Below are 18,120 nucleotides of genomic sequence, written 5' to 3' on the forward strand. Positions count from 1 at the left end.
TGTTATGATGTCAGCTGATCCTTTTGTGGCAGGGCTGAAATGCAGTGGAAATGTTTTTTGGGGGATTCAGTTCATTTGCATGGCCAAGAGGGACTTGGCAATTAATTGCAATTCATCTGATCACTCTTCATAACATTCTGGAGTATATGCAAATTGCCATCATACAAACTGAGGCGGCGGACTTTGTGAAAATTTATATTTGTGTAATTCTCAAAACATTTGGCCACGACTGTAGATCAGCATTCCTACTCTTGCTTGATACATACATCCCCAGGTTGTCACCTATCCTTAACCCCACACTTCATTTGACTTAGTGTGTTTCTTCTTCCCCTTTCCAGCCAGCGACCACTAAAACCCATGCCATCATTGAGAGGACCGCCAACTTTGTGTGCCAGCAGGGGGCCCAGTTTGAGATTGTTTTGAAAGCCAAGCAGTCTGGCAACTCCCAGTTTGACTTCCTGAACTTCGAACACTACCTGAACCCCTACTACAAACACATCCTGAAGGCCATGAAGGAGGGCCGCTATACTTCCGCCGCTGACAAGCAGGATTTACAGGGTGAGTCACAGAGATTAACGAAAAGGGTTTATATAGAATGAGTTGTACATCATGGGATACATAGTATATGTTACTATCTAATACATAATACATGTGGAAATCTTACAGAACAGTGGCACAGAATACATTTTAAAGGGATACTTCGGGATTTTGGTAATGAAGCCCTTTATCTACTTCACGCAGACATAAAAATGGTATTCACAAGTTCATCTGACTGGGGAAGTACATAAAGGGCTCTATTACCAAAATCCTGAAGTGTCCCTTTAACAACAGAATACATTAATAGAATTCAGAATACATGGAGTACTTATTACTGTAGTATGCGACTATAGTATTGTTAGGTTCTAAATATCAGAGTAAGAACTCGGCGGACACTATAAAAGCTTCAACCAAAGGATCTAACAGCTGAACAGACAAAGACATGGTTCCATCAGTGGTAGTATATATTTTGGGGGCGGCAGATCTAGTGGTTAGAGCATTGGGCCAGTAACTGAAAGGTTGCTAGATCGAATCCCTGAGCTAACAAGGTAAAAATCTGTTGTTCTGTCCATTGTTCCTAGGCAGTCATTGTAAATCAGAATTTGTTCTTAACTGACTTGCCTAGTTAAATAAAGGTTAAATAAAAAATATATATACAGTGAAGGAAAAAAGTATTTGGTCCCCTGTTGATTTTGTACGTTTGCCCACTGACAAAGAAATGATCAGTCTATAATTTTAATGGTAGGTTTATTTGAATAGTGAGAGACAGAATAACAACAAAATAATCCAGAAAAAAGCATGTCAAAAATGTTATAAATTGATTTGTATTTTAATGAAGGAAATAAGTATTTGACCCCCTCTCAATCAGAAAGATTTCTGGCTCCCAGGTGGGTTTTATACAGATAACGAGCTGAGATTAGGAGCACACACTTAAAGGGAGTGCTCCTAATCTCTAATCTCAGTTTGTTACCTGTATAAAAGACACCTGTCCACAGAAGCAATCAATCAATCAGATTCCAAACTCTCCACCATGGCCAAGACCAAAGAGCTCTCCAAGGATGTCAGGGACAAGATTGTAGACCTACACAAGGCTGGAATGGGCTACAAGACCATCGCCAAGCAGTTTAGTGAGAAGGTGACAACAGTTGTTGTGATTATTCGCAAATGGAAGAAACAAAAAAGAACTGTCAATCTCCCTCGGCCTGGGGCTCTATGCAAGATCTCACCTCGTGGAGTTGCAATGATCATGAGAACGGTGAGGAATCAGCCCAGAACTACACAGGAGGATCTTGTCAATGATCTCAAGGCAGCTGGGACCATAGTCACCAAGAAAACAATTGGTAACACACTACGCCGTGAAGGACTGAAATCCTGCAGCGCCTGCAAGGTCCCCCTGCTCAAGAAAGAACCTATACATGCCCGTCTGAAGTTTGCCAATGAACATCTGAATGATTCAGAGGACAACTGGGTGAAAGTGTTGTGGTCAGATGAGACCAAAATGGAGCTCTTTGGCATCAACTCAACTCGCTGTGTTTGGAGGAGGAGGAATGCTGCCTATGACCCCAAGAACACCATCCCCACCGTCAAACATGGAGGTGGAAACATTATGCTTTGGGGGTGTTTTTCTGCTAAGGGGACAGGACAACTTCACCGCATCAAAGGGACGATGGACGGGGCCATGTACCATCAAATCTAGGGTGAGAACCTCCTTCCCTCAGCCAGGGCATTGAAAATGGGTCGTGGATGGGTATTCCAGCATGACAATGACCCAAAACACACGGCCAAGGCAACAAAGGAGTAGCTCAAGAAGAAGCACATTAAGGTCCTGGAATGGCCTAGCCAGTCTCCAGACCTTAATCCCATAGAAAATCTGTGGAGGGAGCTGAAGGTTCGAGTTGCCAAACGTCAGCCTTGAAACCTTAATGACTTGGAGAAGATCTGCAAAGAGGAGTGGGACAAAATCCCTCCTGAGATGTGTGCAAATCTGGTGTTCAACTACAAGAAACTTCTGACCTCTGTGATTTCCCACAAGGGTTTTGCCACCAAGTACTAAGTAATGTTTTGCAGAGGGGTCAAATACTTATTTCCCTCATTAAAATGCAAATCAATTTATAACATTTTTGACATGCGTTTTTCTGGATTTTTATGTTATTCTGTCTGTCACTGTTCAAATAGACCTACCTTTAAAATTATAGACTGATCATTTCTTTGTCAGTGGGCAAATGTACAAAATCGGCAGCGGATCAAATACTTTTTTCCCTCACTGTACCCCAATTTGGGGTGGAATCTCCTCCTTCTCTCTAAACATTACATCTCTGTTGCTAGGCAGGAAATTAAGGGATGCGGGTAATAAACTGTTCCTTCTCCCTTAACGTGACCTGACCTCGGCCCCCTTCCTCACTAATCCACAGCTCTCCACCTTTATCAATGCCTGACAAGATGTGATCGTCTTTCCTTCACTCAGTACATTCCAAGCTTAATTGCCTCTACCATATACATCCCTCCTACAGATAACCATTCACTTCTGGTGTAGGACTATGGCACCCCTCACGTCTCTGATATAACTAATGATTAATAATATTCAAAGTTTAGAAATCCAAACCCATCAGTATGCATTGGTTGAAGCTAAGCCAATATGACGCCAAAATTCGCAAATCAACTTGATTGAGCCGTCCGGCCTTTATTAAGAACCACATGCCGGATTTTTAACAGGGCCGTTAGCTAATGAGTTTTCAGAGTATTTTCTTCTTCTACCTAGATCAAATATTAGACGTTGGAATAAAACGAGACTATAATGTCCATAAAGTGACCATTGGTTTGAAAATGTTTCGTATTGACTAAGTTTGTAGGTGCAACAGTTTTTATTAAATGTAGAATTTATCTTTCTCGTAAACTTTTAAGTTGATTTAAGAGCCAACGATGTGCTACCTTTTATGTAGCATTTCTGAAATTAACCTTTCTGGCGCAGGCGTTCTGCTAGCGACCCACCTCGACAACATCCAGTGAAATTGCAGAGCGCGAAATTCAAATTACAGAAATATAAATATTTAACATGAAAATACAAGTGTTATACATCAAAATAAAGCTTAACTTCTTGTTAATCCAGCCGCTGTGTCAGATTTCAAAAAGGCTTTACGGCGAAAGTACACCATGCGATTATCTGAGGACAGCGCCCCGCATACAAAAGCATGAAAAACCTTTTTCAACCAGGCAGGTGCGCCACGAAAGTCATAAATAGCGATATAATAAAAGACTTACCTTTGAAGATCTTGTTCTGTTGGCACTCCAAAAGGTCCCAGCTACATCACAAATGGTCCTTATGTTCGATAAAGTCCTTCTTTATAACCCCAGAAACTCTGTTTAGCTGGTGCGCTTCATTCAATAATCCACCGGTTTCCCTCCTTCAAAATGCATACAAAATTAATCCCAAACGTTACCAATAAACTTCTCCAAACAAGTCAAACAACATTTATAATCAAACCTCAGGTACCCTAATACGTAAATAAACGATAAAATTTAAAACGGAGAATCGTTAATGTCTTTACCGGAGATAAACAACAAAGAACGCACTCTCATCCACGCGCATGAAAACACTACATCCAAAATGGGAGCCACTTAGAAAACTACAAATTGTAGTAAATTTTTCCATAAACAAGCCTGAAACTCTTTCTAAAGACTGTTGACTTCTAGTGGAAGCCCTATGAACTGCAATCTGGAAGGATTTCGCCTCATAATAAACAGGACAGCATTGGAAACAATGGTAGGCTGAAATTATAATTTTTTTGGATGGTTTGTCTTCGGGGTTTCACCTGCCATATCAGTTCTGTTATACTCACAGACATTATTTTAACAGTTTTAGAAACTTTAGAGTGTTTTCTATCCAAATACCAATTATATGCATATCCTAGCTTCTGGGCCTGAGATACAGACATTTTACTTTTGGCACGCTTTTCATCCGGACGTCAAAATACTGCCCCCTAGCCCAAAGAGGTTAACATCTTTTCAGCTGAATCTCAGATATCTCAGAGTTCTATCTAACCAGATCAAGCAACTCTGTTGCTCAGTAATAACACAGCTGCTGCTACAACATGCTGCCAGTCATATGAAGTAGAACAAACGCTACTGTAGGTATATGGTGATATTCAAGCTGTGGTTAATCAATAAATGCAAACCGTTAGGTAGCTAGCTAGCTAAATTTACCTATCTAAATTTACAGTTGAATAGTTAACACACACACACACACACATGGACGCAGCGGTCTAAGGCACTGAATCTCAGTGCAAGAGGCGTCACTACAGTCCCTGGTTCGAATCCAGGCTGTATCATATTCGGCCGTGATTGGGAGTCCCATAGGGTGGCGCAAAATTGTCCCAGCGTCGTCCGGGCCGTCATTGTAAATAAGAATTTGTTCTTAACTGACTTGTCTAGTTAAATGAAGGTTACACACGCACACAAACACACACACACCACACTGACCAAAAAGTAACTGTAGGGCCAGACAAAATTGATCCACTGTTTAAGGGATTTTCCCCCCAGAAAAGGCGAGCGAGCGGAAAAAAATAAAATAATAATTCATTAGGCGGATAAGGAATAAGAGTACTTTACTACATTGTCCTAGGCTATATGGACATGAACAATATGCAAAATTCCAGACTGATTTTCAGATTACTATTATTAATACATAAATTAATATTAATGAACATTATTCACATAGAATATTGCATTCTATTATACATTCTATCATATTCAAAAATATTTTTTTTAAAAACCGATGTATTATCAGTTATACTTAATTGTATAGCCTAACAAATTCAACAATGATTGACAATTAAATAATTGTAATCAAATTAAAATGTTGATGCATAATAATGGGTTAATTACCTGAATGTTTCTCTATAGCCTAGGCGTTAACAAAATATTCATACAAATATGATTAGGACTCTCATAGACAAGGCCTTGTAGAAAAAGGGTCAATCAAGTTAGGTCTGCCAAACTAATATAGCATTGGGAAAAAATACATAAATCCAGCCATAGAGTATAACCTTTAATCATCAAAAAAAATGTTGTTTAACATGCACAATTAGAAGCATCAATCTATATAGAGCAAGTGTGACTAAATTCGAAGCCAATAACTTTCCTCACTGCATCTTCCTTTGATTGTCTCGTCTGGCTGCCACGAAAAGCCCCCACCTACTGATCTGCACGAAGTGTGTGCCTTGCCACTGGCAATGTACTTTGCTGGACATGCTAGCTGTTCTCGGCGGTACATCATCACTTCAATCGCATTCCGTCATGGTGTTATCGGTTGGCCTACTACTACTACTGGTAGTACCGGTAAAATGTAAGTTATGAATCGCAAATCACCATACAGCTGACACACTTCGATTTCATCCATCATTTTCAGTTCAATTTGGTTGTCCAAAATACTGTCAGCTTGCACTGCGTCTTTGCTGATGAATGTCCTGATCTCTGGCCAGTCAATTGGTTAAATTACATTGTTGTTTCGTCTATTAATCGCTTCTAATAGATCTGAAAATGATACAATAACCATGTATTTAACCGACTGTTTATTTATAATGAGGGACGTCCCACGTTTAACCTGGACACATAACTAGTAGGAATTTGCACTGTCTTCAGCCATGACTGCATGAGAGAGAAATTAAACATCTGCACGTCGCCTACATGTGGGAGCATGTGTTTTTCACTGTCCAATCCGAGGCTTGAACATAATCTGAGCGCGTGTCGGAGGCTGTTTAGTCTCTTGGACATCAACATGGGAAAGCCTCAAGGGAGAGCGGACAGTGCATTATAAACAAAGAGCCGCATATATTGGCCAAAAAATAACACATCTGAATTTAGTTTTTTGGATTGTGGAGAAAAGTGAGGCGGGGCATCCGTTAAACAGTAATTCAACTTTGTCTGGCGTAGACAATTAGTAGGTGATGTAGGAAGAAAAGTGTTTCCAATGACATCTTATTTACTGCAAAACATGGAAATGTGCTATTTTCCTGGATGTTGATGTTGGGGTGGTGCTGAAGATAATAAAAATGAAGTTGAAATATTTTGATATTTCTCTTTTAAAGGTTACAATAGCACTGCTAATGACAGACTAATGGCAAATCTGCCTTTGCATGTGGAAATGTTGTATAATGCAGCTTTAACAGAATATTACTTTCCAGTGTAAAAACCATGGACATTAAAAACAAAACAAAAATTAAGTGAGAAGGAGGGATTGGTCTGAAGCTGAAAAATAAGTTAAATTCACCACAATGCCTACTCCACCCATGCTCTACCAAGGTTTTCCAGCACACAGCTTTGACCTACTACAGTAGCTATGTTTGTCTGTTGTATTTCAAATAATGTCTATGTAGGTTGCTTAGGATTCAAACCTTCTAAAACAGCCTAATTCACTCTTCAGAGGAATAATGGACTTTACAGTGTCCTGCTATTAAAATAATGTATAAATACAGTATATACAGTGCATTCGGAAACTATTCAGACCCCTTGATGTTTTTCACATTTTGTTACGTTACAGCCTTATTCTAAAGTGGATTGAATTTAAAAACAAAATCCTCATCAATCTACTCACACTACCCCATAATGTCGAAGTGAAAACAGTTTTTAGAAATGTGTGCATATTGCTTAAAAGCAGAAATACCTTATTTACATAAGTATTCAGACCCTTTGCTATGAGACTTGAATTTAAGCTCAGGGTATCCTGTTTCCATTCATCATGCATATTTCTCAGAATGAGAACGAGTTGCCAGTTCTTATATAAATGTGCCTTTTTATGCTCATTGCACATTTTATAAAACACAGACTAGACAGCTAGCACATAAGTCTGTGGCTAAAATGCTGCTAGCGGTATGTGATACTCTCGTTTTAGTAGGGTCTGCTCTGTTCTACATTTTGTTAGTTGAGACATGAAAAGGGTGTTGTTAGAAAGGTTTTTGTCTATTAGAGTAAAACGATATCTCTAAGCGTTTCGGTGTCCATTTTACCGATTCTGTTGGACCAAACCTCAAATGCAAATAGCGAATTTAAACTGCTTGTTGTCAGAGAGGATGTTGTCATTCGTCTTTGTGGTGAGTGGCAGGGGAAGGGGCTCGGTGTCTGTGTTTGAGTGCGAAGGAGCACACTGGACTGAAGCAGCAAAGCAGACGAGACCAAAAAGACAGAGCTCTCATAAAAACGAAGGGAAAAAAAGATAAACCTCTTGTGATCCAGGCATTTGGAACAATACGCTAAAGCATCAATTCGAAATACTTTGATATTGCCCAGCCCTAAGCTCAAGCTATATTTTGACAGAGGGGAAATCAGTATGAATGAGTACAACTTTATGAAAGTGGATAACCCTGTGACACCTGTAATATATGCAGTCCCTAAAGTCCATTAACGCCCTACTAACCCCCCCGGATGCTCTATTATTAACCAGAATAGGGAGCCTGACAGAACAGATATCCAGTATTTTTTACTCATTTCTCAAGCCGTATCTCCTCTTTACCCTCCTTCACAAGGGACTCTATTGACATGATTCATGTACTCAAGACTATTCCCCAGGTCAATGAAAACATCCTACTCGCCTGTTTTGACGTTGAAAGCCTACAGTATACTCGTCTATACCCCTCCAAAATGGCCTAGAGGCCCTGGCTTTCTTTTTGGACCAACGCCCTCTGCCTAGCTCCTCATGTGTCAGAGGCCTAGCAGAGCTGGTACTCGCAAAAAACAGTTATGTTTAGAAGTTACTTTTTCCTACAAACAAAAGGAACCGCTATGGAGAGTACAATGGCACTCAATTATGCCAGTATTAGACTCTTAGAACATGATCACATTCTCAACCCTGAGCAAAATCCCTTTCTATCCAAGGTCAAACTATATCGACGTTATATAGACGATATATTGGTATTATTTGATGGGATCTGGCGAGCTGGCCAACCTGCGGACCGAACCTATCTGGCCGGCTGGAGCTCTGGTCCTGCCGGCCAGATACAGTGCATTCGGAAAGTATTCAGACCCCTTGACTTTTTTCACATTTTGTTACATTACAGCCTTATTCTAAAATGGATTGAATGAAACATTTTCCTCAACTATGTACACACCATACCCCATAATGAGAAATCGAAAAAAGGTTTTTTGAAATGTTTGCAAATATATATAAAATAAACAAATACCTTATTTACGTAAGTATTCAGACCCTTTGCTATGAGACTCAACATTTAGCTCAGATGCAGACAGGATTGTGTCGAGGCACAGATCTGGGGAAGGGTACCAAAAAATGTCTGCAGCACTGAAGGTCCCAAAGAACACAGTGGAATCCATCAGTCTTAAATGGAAGAAGTTTGGGACCACCAAGACTCTTCCTAGAGCTGGCCACCCGGACAAACTGAGCAATCGGGGGAGAAGGACCCTGGTCAGGGAGGTGACCAAGATGTTCACTCTGACTGAGCTCCAGAGTTCCTCTGTGGAAATGGGAGAACCTTCCAGAAGGACAACCATCTCTGCAGCACTTCACCAATCAGGCCTATATGGTAGAGTGGCCAGACGGGAAGCCACTCCTCAGTAAAAGGCACATGACAGTCCTCTTAGAGTTTGCCAAAAGGCATCTAAAGACTCTCAAACCATGAGAAACAAGATTCTCTGGTCTGATGAAACCAAGCTTCAACTCTTTGGTCTGAATGCCCAGCGTCACGTCTGAAGGAAGCCTGGCACCATCCCTATGGTGAAGCATGCTGGTGGAAGCATCATGCTGTGGGGATGTTTTTCAGCGGCACGGACTGGGAGACTAGTCAGGATCGAGGGAAAGATGAACGGCGCAAAGTACAAAGAGAAACTTTCTGAAAACCTGCTCCAGAGTGCTCAGGACCTCCGACTGGGACGAGGGTTCACCTTCCAACAGGACAACGTCTCTAAGCACACAGCCAAGACAATGCAGGCATGGCTTTAGGACAAGTCTCTGAATGTCTTTGAGTGGCCCAGCCTGAGGCTGGACTTCAACCTGATCAAACATCTTTTGAGAGACCTGAAAATAGCTGTGCAGTGACGCTCCCCATCCAACCTGACAGAGCTAGAGAGAATCTGCAGAGAAGAATGGGAGAAACTCATCCAAATACAGGTGTGCCAAGCTTGTAACGACATCCCCAAGAAGACTCGAGGCTGTAATCACTGTCAAAGGTTCTTCAACCAAGTACTTAGTAAAGGGTCTGAAATACTTATGTTAATGTCATATTTCAGTTTTTTTTTTATTGTAATACATTTCTAAAACCTGTTTTTGCTTTGTCATTATGGGATATTGTGTGTAGATTGATGAGGGGGAAAAGCAATTTAATCAATTTTAGAATAAGGCTGTAACCTAACAAAATGTGGAAAAAGTCAAGCGGTCTGAGTACTTTTCCGAAGGCACTGTATATAGGTCCGGCCAAATACACTACAGGATCAAAAGTATGTGGACAACTGCTCGTCAAACATCTCATTCCAAAATCATAGGCATTAATATGGAGTTGGTCCCCTCATTGCTGCTATAACAGCCTCCACTCTTCTGGGAAGGCTTTCCACTAGATGTTGGAACATTGCTGTGTGGACTTGCTTCCATTCAGCCACGAGCATTAGTGAAGTCGGGTGCTGATGTTGGGCAATTAGGCCTGGCTCGCAGTCTGCGTTCCAATTCATCTCAAAGGTGTTCGATGGAGTTGAAGTCAGGGCTCTGTGCAGGCCTGTCAAATTCTTCCACACTGATCTCGACAAACCATTTCTGCATGAACCTCGCTTTGTGCATGGGGGCATTGTCATGCTGAAACAGGGAAGAACCTTCCCCAAACTGTTACCACAAAGTTGGGAGCACAGAATCGTCTAGAATGTCATTGTATGCTGTAGCGTTACGATTTCCCTTCACTGAACCTAAGGGGCCTATCCTGAACCATGAAAAACAGCCCCAGACCATCCTCTTCCACCAAACTTTACAGTATGCATTTTGCATTAGGGCAGGTAGCGTTCTCCTGGCATCTGCCAAACCCAGATTCGTCCGTTGGACTGCCAGATTTTGAAGTGTGATTCATCACTCCAAAAAAATGCGCTTCTACTGCTCCAGAGTCCAATGGCGGCGAGCTTTACACCACTCCAGCCGATGCTTGGCATTGCACATGGTTAGTTTAGGCTTCTGTGCGGCTGCTCAGCCTTGGAAATCCTTTTTATGAAGCTCCGGACGAGCAGTTCTTGTGCTGACGTTGCTTCCAGAGGCAGTTTGGAACTCGGTAGTGAGTGTTGCAACTGAGGACAGATTCTTTTTTTATGCGCTGCAAGCTTCAGCACTCAGAAGTCCCATTCTGTGAGCTTGTCAAATCAAATCAAATTTTATTGGTCACATACACATGGTTAGCAGATGTTAATGAGAGTGTAGCGAAATGCTTGTGCTTCTAGTTCCAACCGTGGAGTAAGCATTTATTTGGGGGTTATTTCTGAGGCTGGTAACTAATGGTAACTAATGGTAATTTATGAACTTATCCTCTGCAGCAGAAGTAACTCTGGTTCTTCCTTTCCTGTGGCGGTCCTCATGAGAGCCTGTTTCATCGTAGCGCTTGATGTTTTTTGTGACTACACTTGAAATGTAAAAGTTATTGTAATGTTCCGTATTGACTGACCTTCATGTCTTAAAGTAATGATGGACTGTCAGTACTTTTTGCTTATTTGTCACAACACAAAAGGCCTGTTTTTATCTGCATTATGTTCACTGACAGATGTGCCGCGTGCTCCCGACTGTAGGCTATGCCTTATTGGGCTACACACAATCCACAGCTAGGCTATTTTTTTTAAAGAAGCTATTGATCCTCGGTGGATAATTTATGGGCCTACTCATGGTGTAGTAGGCTATTCTGAATTATTTATTTTCTTTCTGAACAGACAGCTGTAATTCTATAACTTTGGCAAATGTATTTCAATTTATCAGGGGAGCTACAGCTCCTCCAGAAGACTTTACACATCTATGATTCTATAAGGAAATAAATGAATTGCATCGCTGGAGAGATGAGATTTGCAGGCTCATGTCTATCAGAGCAGAGAAAGGGGGAGAGATCATATAAAGTTAATCTTATTCTAGTTCTGTGAGAGATACAGTTGCACTTATGACACAGCCACTCCCAAGCATTGGTTTCAAACATAGGTTAGTTACTGTGTTGCGCAAACCATAAGTCCTGGCTGGCCCAACCCGAATCAACTCAGAATATCTGTCCCGGGCTGAAAATCTACTTTTTCACTTTGTTTTTTTGTGGGGGGCAGGAGACTTAATGACATTTTGATTGCTTTTATTATAATTTGTACATAGCAAAAAGTGGAATTATTTTTCATGCCATGAGAGGTACCAGATCTTGACAAATAGGTTCCGGAACAAAACAGTACGAAGCGGAGAGGTGGCGCATCCTGTTTTGGGAAGATCCGGCTCAAATTAAGCATTGGAAGTCGGAGATTTCCGAGGTCCCAGTTGTTTTGAACACTGTATTAGTCTCAGCCGAGCGAGGGAAAGAACAGCAGAGAGTCAGCTCTTATGGTCCCTGCTCTCTCCTTCCTTTCCTCCAGGTGAGACTGACCAGAGAGAGCAACCTGGTCTCATTTCGTATTCTTCTGTATGTAAATTCAAAACACTCCGATATGTTACGAATTACAATTCGTATTATAATTTACGAATTAGCAAAACGTATAAAATGTTACTAATTTGTAAAATGCATGATATGTTATGAATTCTAGCTAGGTGGCTAACGTTAGCTAGGCTAGGGGTTAGGATTAAGGTTAGGGTTAAGGTCAGCTAAAAGGGTTAGGAGAAGGGTTAGCTAAATAGTTGCAAAGTAGCAAAAAGTAGTAAGTAGTTGAAAAGTGGCTAATTAGCTAAAATGATAAAGTTGCCTGTAATGAGATTCGAACTCGCAACCATCTGTGTTGTTATTTTATTAGGAAAGCAGCAGCTACTCTTCCTGGGGTCCACACAAAACATGAAACATGACATAAAAACAGCAGCTATTTGCTGTATTCTTTGACAGTCTCTTGCTGGTCATGGTTTTAGAAGTTATGAAATCATGTAGGATAGTATTATGTAGGATAGTATCAATCTTTGCTGTGGCCGGGGGTCGTGGAAACTTGAAGCACGGTGATTTGAGCAATCCGATTGGCCAGCGCAGTAGGCGCACTCGATTAGCCACATATCTCCCGGTCCGCTAGGAATGCCTTTAAGATGGACCAGTTGATCGCGGCATTGTGGTGCTCATGTGAATTCTTTATTTTTCAGCTTCAGACCAATACCTACTTCTTACTTAAAACAGTTTTTTGTTTGTAATATTCTTTATTCATACTTCAATATATTTTCTGTAGACTCTGATTCTGATGATGATGGGGATGGCAACTACCTTCACCCCAGCCTGTTTGCTCCTAAGAAGAGCTCTCGCCTTGAGGAGCTGATGAAGGTAAGGACTAGTGTGTGTGCTCTGACTAGTGTGTACTCTACCTGGCCCAACATGACCTCTACCTTAACGCTTATTATTTTCCCTGAGCGTTTTCATCTATTGAAGATGGTCTGAGAGGTGCATTTTACTGTACACTGGGCTGAGATTATTGGATATGAGAAACCATTACTGTGAAAAGCACTTGTGAATTCTTCACCATATTGCTTTGTTCTGTTTTATTCAGACAAATAGTTATCTTGGCTGCAGAGGGAAGAAAACTGTACGACTATAGACTGAGTTCATCTGAGGGCCTTTCTGGAGCAATTATCTCCCATCCATAGGGGCTTTGCCTGTTCATTCCAACCCACAATATGTCTATTAAATGTTCATATTTAACTTTTTATAGGATTTAACCATTTGGTAATTGCGCCAATGGTTAGGTTTTTAATGTTCAAAAGCCCATACACTTCTGAATTAATAGCACATTATTGTTAAGTTGTTCTATTCGATGGCACAATTTGGCCTGAGTTCAAAGCATCTCACTTCAAAGTGCTTTAGACCTGAATATCAAGAGAATGTCATCTTTCCTTTAGAACTTTGAAGTCTGTTCATTGAAAGGGTTTTGATAACTCATATGCCAACTCTTTTTGATTACACCAGATTGCACACCATAAGGCTGGAGACACTGTTATAAATCAACAGTATGTTTATAAATTATTCAAAGGCCACACTAATAAATGACTTGCGATAAGTAGGTTATACCACATAACATAGAGAAATATAGCATAAAGAAACTGTTTCTCTGCCTTGACTTGTTGCCCTCACATAAGCTAGAGGTGTCTCAGTTTCACAACTCTATATCTTCCCATTGTTGAGGGTAATAAAAGAGCTGCTGATTGTTGTTCTAAGCCTTCTAACCAGATCTATTTGTGTTGTAGCCTCTCCAAGTCATGGACCCAGACCATCCACTGGCAGCGCTGGTCCGGAAAGCCCGACAGGAACAGAACGGAGCCGCCGCTGCTGTAGCTGCCGCTGCCACGGCAACCAAGCCAGTGGAAGTGCCCGCAGAGCCGGCTGTGCCAGCCACACTGGCAGAGTACACAGCTGACCGTGAGTACAGTTTCTCATTTATGAGAGTCGAACTGGGCAACTGTGAAATCCAATACCTGAGGAGCATTCATATTGGCTCCGAGGGAGCCTCTTCATCTCAGTTTAGTCCTGGTCCACTTCATTTCTCTTGCCATTTTCTTTTTCATTTCCCTTTCGACACGAGCTCAGTCTCACACAGGCAGAGTGGCACTCAATTGTCTAGTATTGATCACTGAACCCCTGGAGGCGAAAAGAATGGTCCACTTGTTAGAATTCTCTTTGTTTGAGAGGGATATTGGTGTTCACATCAGATTAGAATGTCTTTCGGGGGAAAGGTACATTGAATCAACAAAATATTGATCAGGCACATGTTCCCACTGGCAAACCTTCAGTTATTCATGTCACAGATTGTGTTCACAAATTGCTGAGATCAACATAAAGTACCTAGATCAAATATGCCCAGTTTTTCTGATAGAGATTCTGGGCTGTACTTGAGATTGAGATGAACTGGCAGCAGCAGTGTTGGATTGATGATGTGGAGTGTGGCCAGAGGGGCTGTAGCTGTGGAGGGTACCCTGCAGCTCATCGTGGAAAAGCTCATTAACATGGTCTCCTGTAGGCCCATGACTCATTACACTGCTGAAATGTCCTCTACCAGGAGTTCAATAGTAGAAAGCCCTTCACCACTAGAGCAGTGCAATGTTGATCAACCTGAGAAATTCAGCTTGGTCAATACTTTTCCTTGAGGACTGGTCAGCATAGACTGTATCGAGAAGCGATTTTCACCACTTGTCCTTGGGTGGATTGTGAGTACATAAAGGTTCTTAACACTTTTCAAAGTCTCAGAGAAGGTATTTTTCACTCATTTCTTATCCTTGAAGTGCCCCATTCATTTTCGGAGCTGCAGTGATGTGTTGTTTTGGATGTGCTGACAAACTGAATTCTCCTCGCTTTTCATTGACTGCAGTGTTTGCTTTGCGCTGAACGCCGGTGGACTGAATCCAAAGCTGTTTGTCTGGCCGCCCCACAGATGTGTTTGCTCCCTCTAAATGCAGACATAATTTCCACTTATTTTCCTGCTCTCCCACCCACCCACCCATCACAACCATTTCTCCACCCTAGTGCTACAGGCAATGACCAGTTCTCTCTCGCTTGACCCAAACCCTTGAAGACATCCACTGTTATTCAGCTCATGCACTCTTCATCCTAAGCAACAGACACAAGAACACTCTAACTTTAGCTCAGTGCTCACTGCAGGACTGTACTTTTCCTCAAGCAAATCTAGGGAAAAATTGCAACATCACAGAATCACTAGTCTTGCAGGGCCATCCTTCCAAAGGGTGTCCGAGGCTACAAAATCACCATTTCATTTCTTGCTTAAATCTTAGCCAGTTTCTCTCTACTGTCTGCATTAATTGTACGTGATGGATGTTGAAGGTGCTGGTGTGATATGGGGTGCCAGGCTACCCTATTTGTCTTTGAGAGATGTTCCTCGCAATTTGGCTGGTTGTATTTTCCAGGGTCAACCCCGTCTCCCCTCTTTTTGTCTGAACTGGAAACTGAGAAATTGTCCTGGTGCTTGGGAGAGACAGCTCAAGCTGATTGTACTGATTTGTCTTAATTAACATGACTTGAAGAGCTTCACTGGTTTCATGAGGTGGGAAAGAGAGGGAGGGAGAGCGGTGCTCTGCTTAACACTCCCGACTTTGACACCACTGCCGCCGCCACCACAGCATCACACAGCAGTACAGACATGGATTTTTAATGTGCTGGCTTATGGCGACAAGATAATAATTTTTGAAAGATTTTGCTCCCATAGATCCGACTTTGATTTCTGTGTATGGCGCCAGTTCTCTGGGAGAATCTCTGTAAAACTCAGACTGGAGACGATCAAAGGCACTAAAGGAATAGACTGCTCAATGTGATCCTCCAGTATCTGCCAATGAGGCAGGTATTGAATGAGAATTAGGCAAGAGGAGTTAAGACTGTGTAACAGTTTTGGGCTGTTCTCAACTACCCAGACTCCATAAGCGCTCAGCTTTGGAGCTCCTTTTAAGTTGATTTAACTTTGGTAGCGCTTGAAGGTAGGTTGGGCCTAGTTCCTTTAACCTTGAGTGTTTCGCGGTGTCATCTGATTGAACTGACACAATCACTTATTCCCTTCCATTCTGCTGGTCTATGGATTCTCTGTTGCAATATTGGAACATTCTACATTCTAATACAGTCATCATGAGGCATATTAGATTATTTGACAACATTTCCTAGAAATTTCGAGAAGCTGTCAAGAATGCACTATGAAGACTGGGCTTTTCTTTCTTAAATCTAATTGTATTGGTCACATGCTTTGTAAACAACAGGTGTAGACTAACAGTGAAATGCTTACTTACGGGCCCTTCTCAACAATGCAAAATGAAAATAGAGAAATAATAGAAAAGTAATAACACATAATAATAATAAATACACAATGAGTAACAATAACTTGGCTTTATACATTGAGTACCAGAGAAGGGTTTATGACTTGGGTGGCTGGAGTATTTAAAACATTTTGGTGGCTTCCTCTGACACTGCCTGATATAGAGGTCCTGGATGGCAGGGAGCTCGGCCCCAGTGATGTACTGGGCTGTATGCACTACACTCTGAAGCGCCTTGCGATCGGATGCCAAGCAGTTGCCATACCAAGCGGTGATGCAGCGATTCAAGACTGTGTTGGTGTGTGTTGACCATGATAGATACTTAGTGATGTGGCACAGGGATTACAGGAGACGACTAAACATGCACCCCTGAGGGGTCCCCGTGTTGAAGGTCAGTGTGTCGTATGTGTTGTTGCCTACCGTCACCACTTGGGACGGCCCGTCAAGAAGTCCAGGATCGAGTTGCAGAGGGAGGTGTTCAGTCCCAGGGTCCTTAGGTTAGTGATGAACTTGGAGGGCACTATGGTGTAGTCACCTCACGTTTTTAGTGCACCCTTGTGTGCTATGCCGGTAATACTTGAAATCCCAGTAACATAGTCTAGTCTGTGTTAGCAAAACAGTCCTGTAGCTTAGCATCCGCAAGGGAAAGCTTTGTATCCATTTCTGTGCGTGGTGAAAAGGTGATCTAGAGTGTTTTATAAAAAAAATCTCTAGTTGCACAGGTGACATGCTCGTAGAAATGAGCTAAGACTGATTTCAGTTTCCCTGCATTAAAAGCACCACCGCTAGATGAGCATTTTCTTGTTTGCTTACGGACCTAAATAGCTCGTTGAGTGCGGTCTTAGTGCCGTCATCGGTTTGTGGTGGTAAATAGAAAGCTACTGTATGAAAAATATTGATAAAAACTCTTTGTAAATAGTATGGTCTACAGCTTACCATGAGGTATTCTAACTCAGGTGAGCAGAACCTCAAGATGTAAATTATCCATGTCCTTGTTCAGCCACGACTCCAAGAAACACAGGATATTACAGTTCTTCAGGTCCCGTTGATAGGATAGTCTTGAATGGAGCTCTTCCAGTTTGTTCACCAGTGATTGTAGAATGGAGGGTAGAGGCGGTTTATTCACTTGTCAACGTAGTTTCATCAGGGTGCCCGCGCTTTGGCCTTGCTTACGCCGCATCTTTCTTCTCCGAGTCTGGGTGACTAGGGCCTGGTCTGGGGTGAGCAGTATGTCCTGCACTGCCGACTCGTTGAAGTAGAAATATTAATCCAAATCGAGGTTAGTGATTGCTCTTCTGATGGCCAGAAGCTCCTTTCAGTCATAGGAAACAATGGCAGAAACAATATGGACAAAAAAACCTACGACCAGCACAGAAAAACACACAAAATAGCACCACTGGTCAGGAGCCCTTAAAACGGCAGCTTTCCAATCCAATGCCATTCCTGTTGGGTGACATGCGTCCCTATCTGTCTTGACCTCAGAGGCCCGATGAGGCAATGCAGCCTAGTTTTAACAGTCCACAGACAAGCATCTCACAATACACTGTACTGTACATCCATCCACAATGACTCACCAACACTCCCCTGCTGAAGCAGTTTGTCTGTCAGTTTCACCCACCCCATTTTAAACAATTGCTACCAGTGAACGTTTTCCCTGATCA

The 18,120-nt window shown here is 41.9% G+C and overlaps 1 protein-coding gene across 4 annotated transcripts in view; it reads left to right on the forward strand.

The window, feature by feature from the left end:
• LOC115159637 (splicing factor, suppressor of white-apricot homolog) overlaps positions 1 to 18,120 on the forward strand; it is a 128,734-nt gene that overhangs the window by 20,355 nt on the left and 90,259 nt on the right. For all 4 annotated transcript variants that reach the window (XM_029709557.1, XM_029709558.1, XM_029709560.1 and 1 more), the window contains 3 exons: positions 339 to 558; positions 12,889 to 12,980; positions 13,898 to 14,069. In XM_029709557.1, the coding sequence (XP_029565417.1) occupies positions 339 to 558; positions 12,889 to 12,980; positions 13,898 to 14,069 (484 nt within the window). The remainder of the gene's footprint in view (positions 1 to 338; positions 559 to 12,888; positions 12,981 to 13,897; positions 14,070 to 18,120) is intronic.

Source organism: Salmo trutta, chromosome 23 (genome assembly GCF_901001165.1).
Source record: "Salmo trutta chromosome 23, fSalTru1.1, whole genome shotgun sequence".
Classification (NCBI taxonomy): domain Eukaryota; kingdom Metazoa; phylum Chordata; class Actinopteri; order Salmoniformes; family Salmonidae; genus Salmo; species Salmo trutta.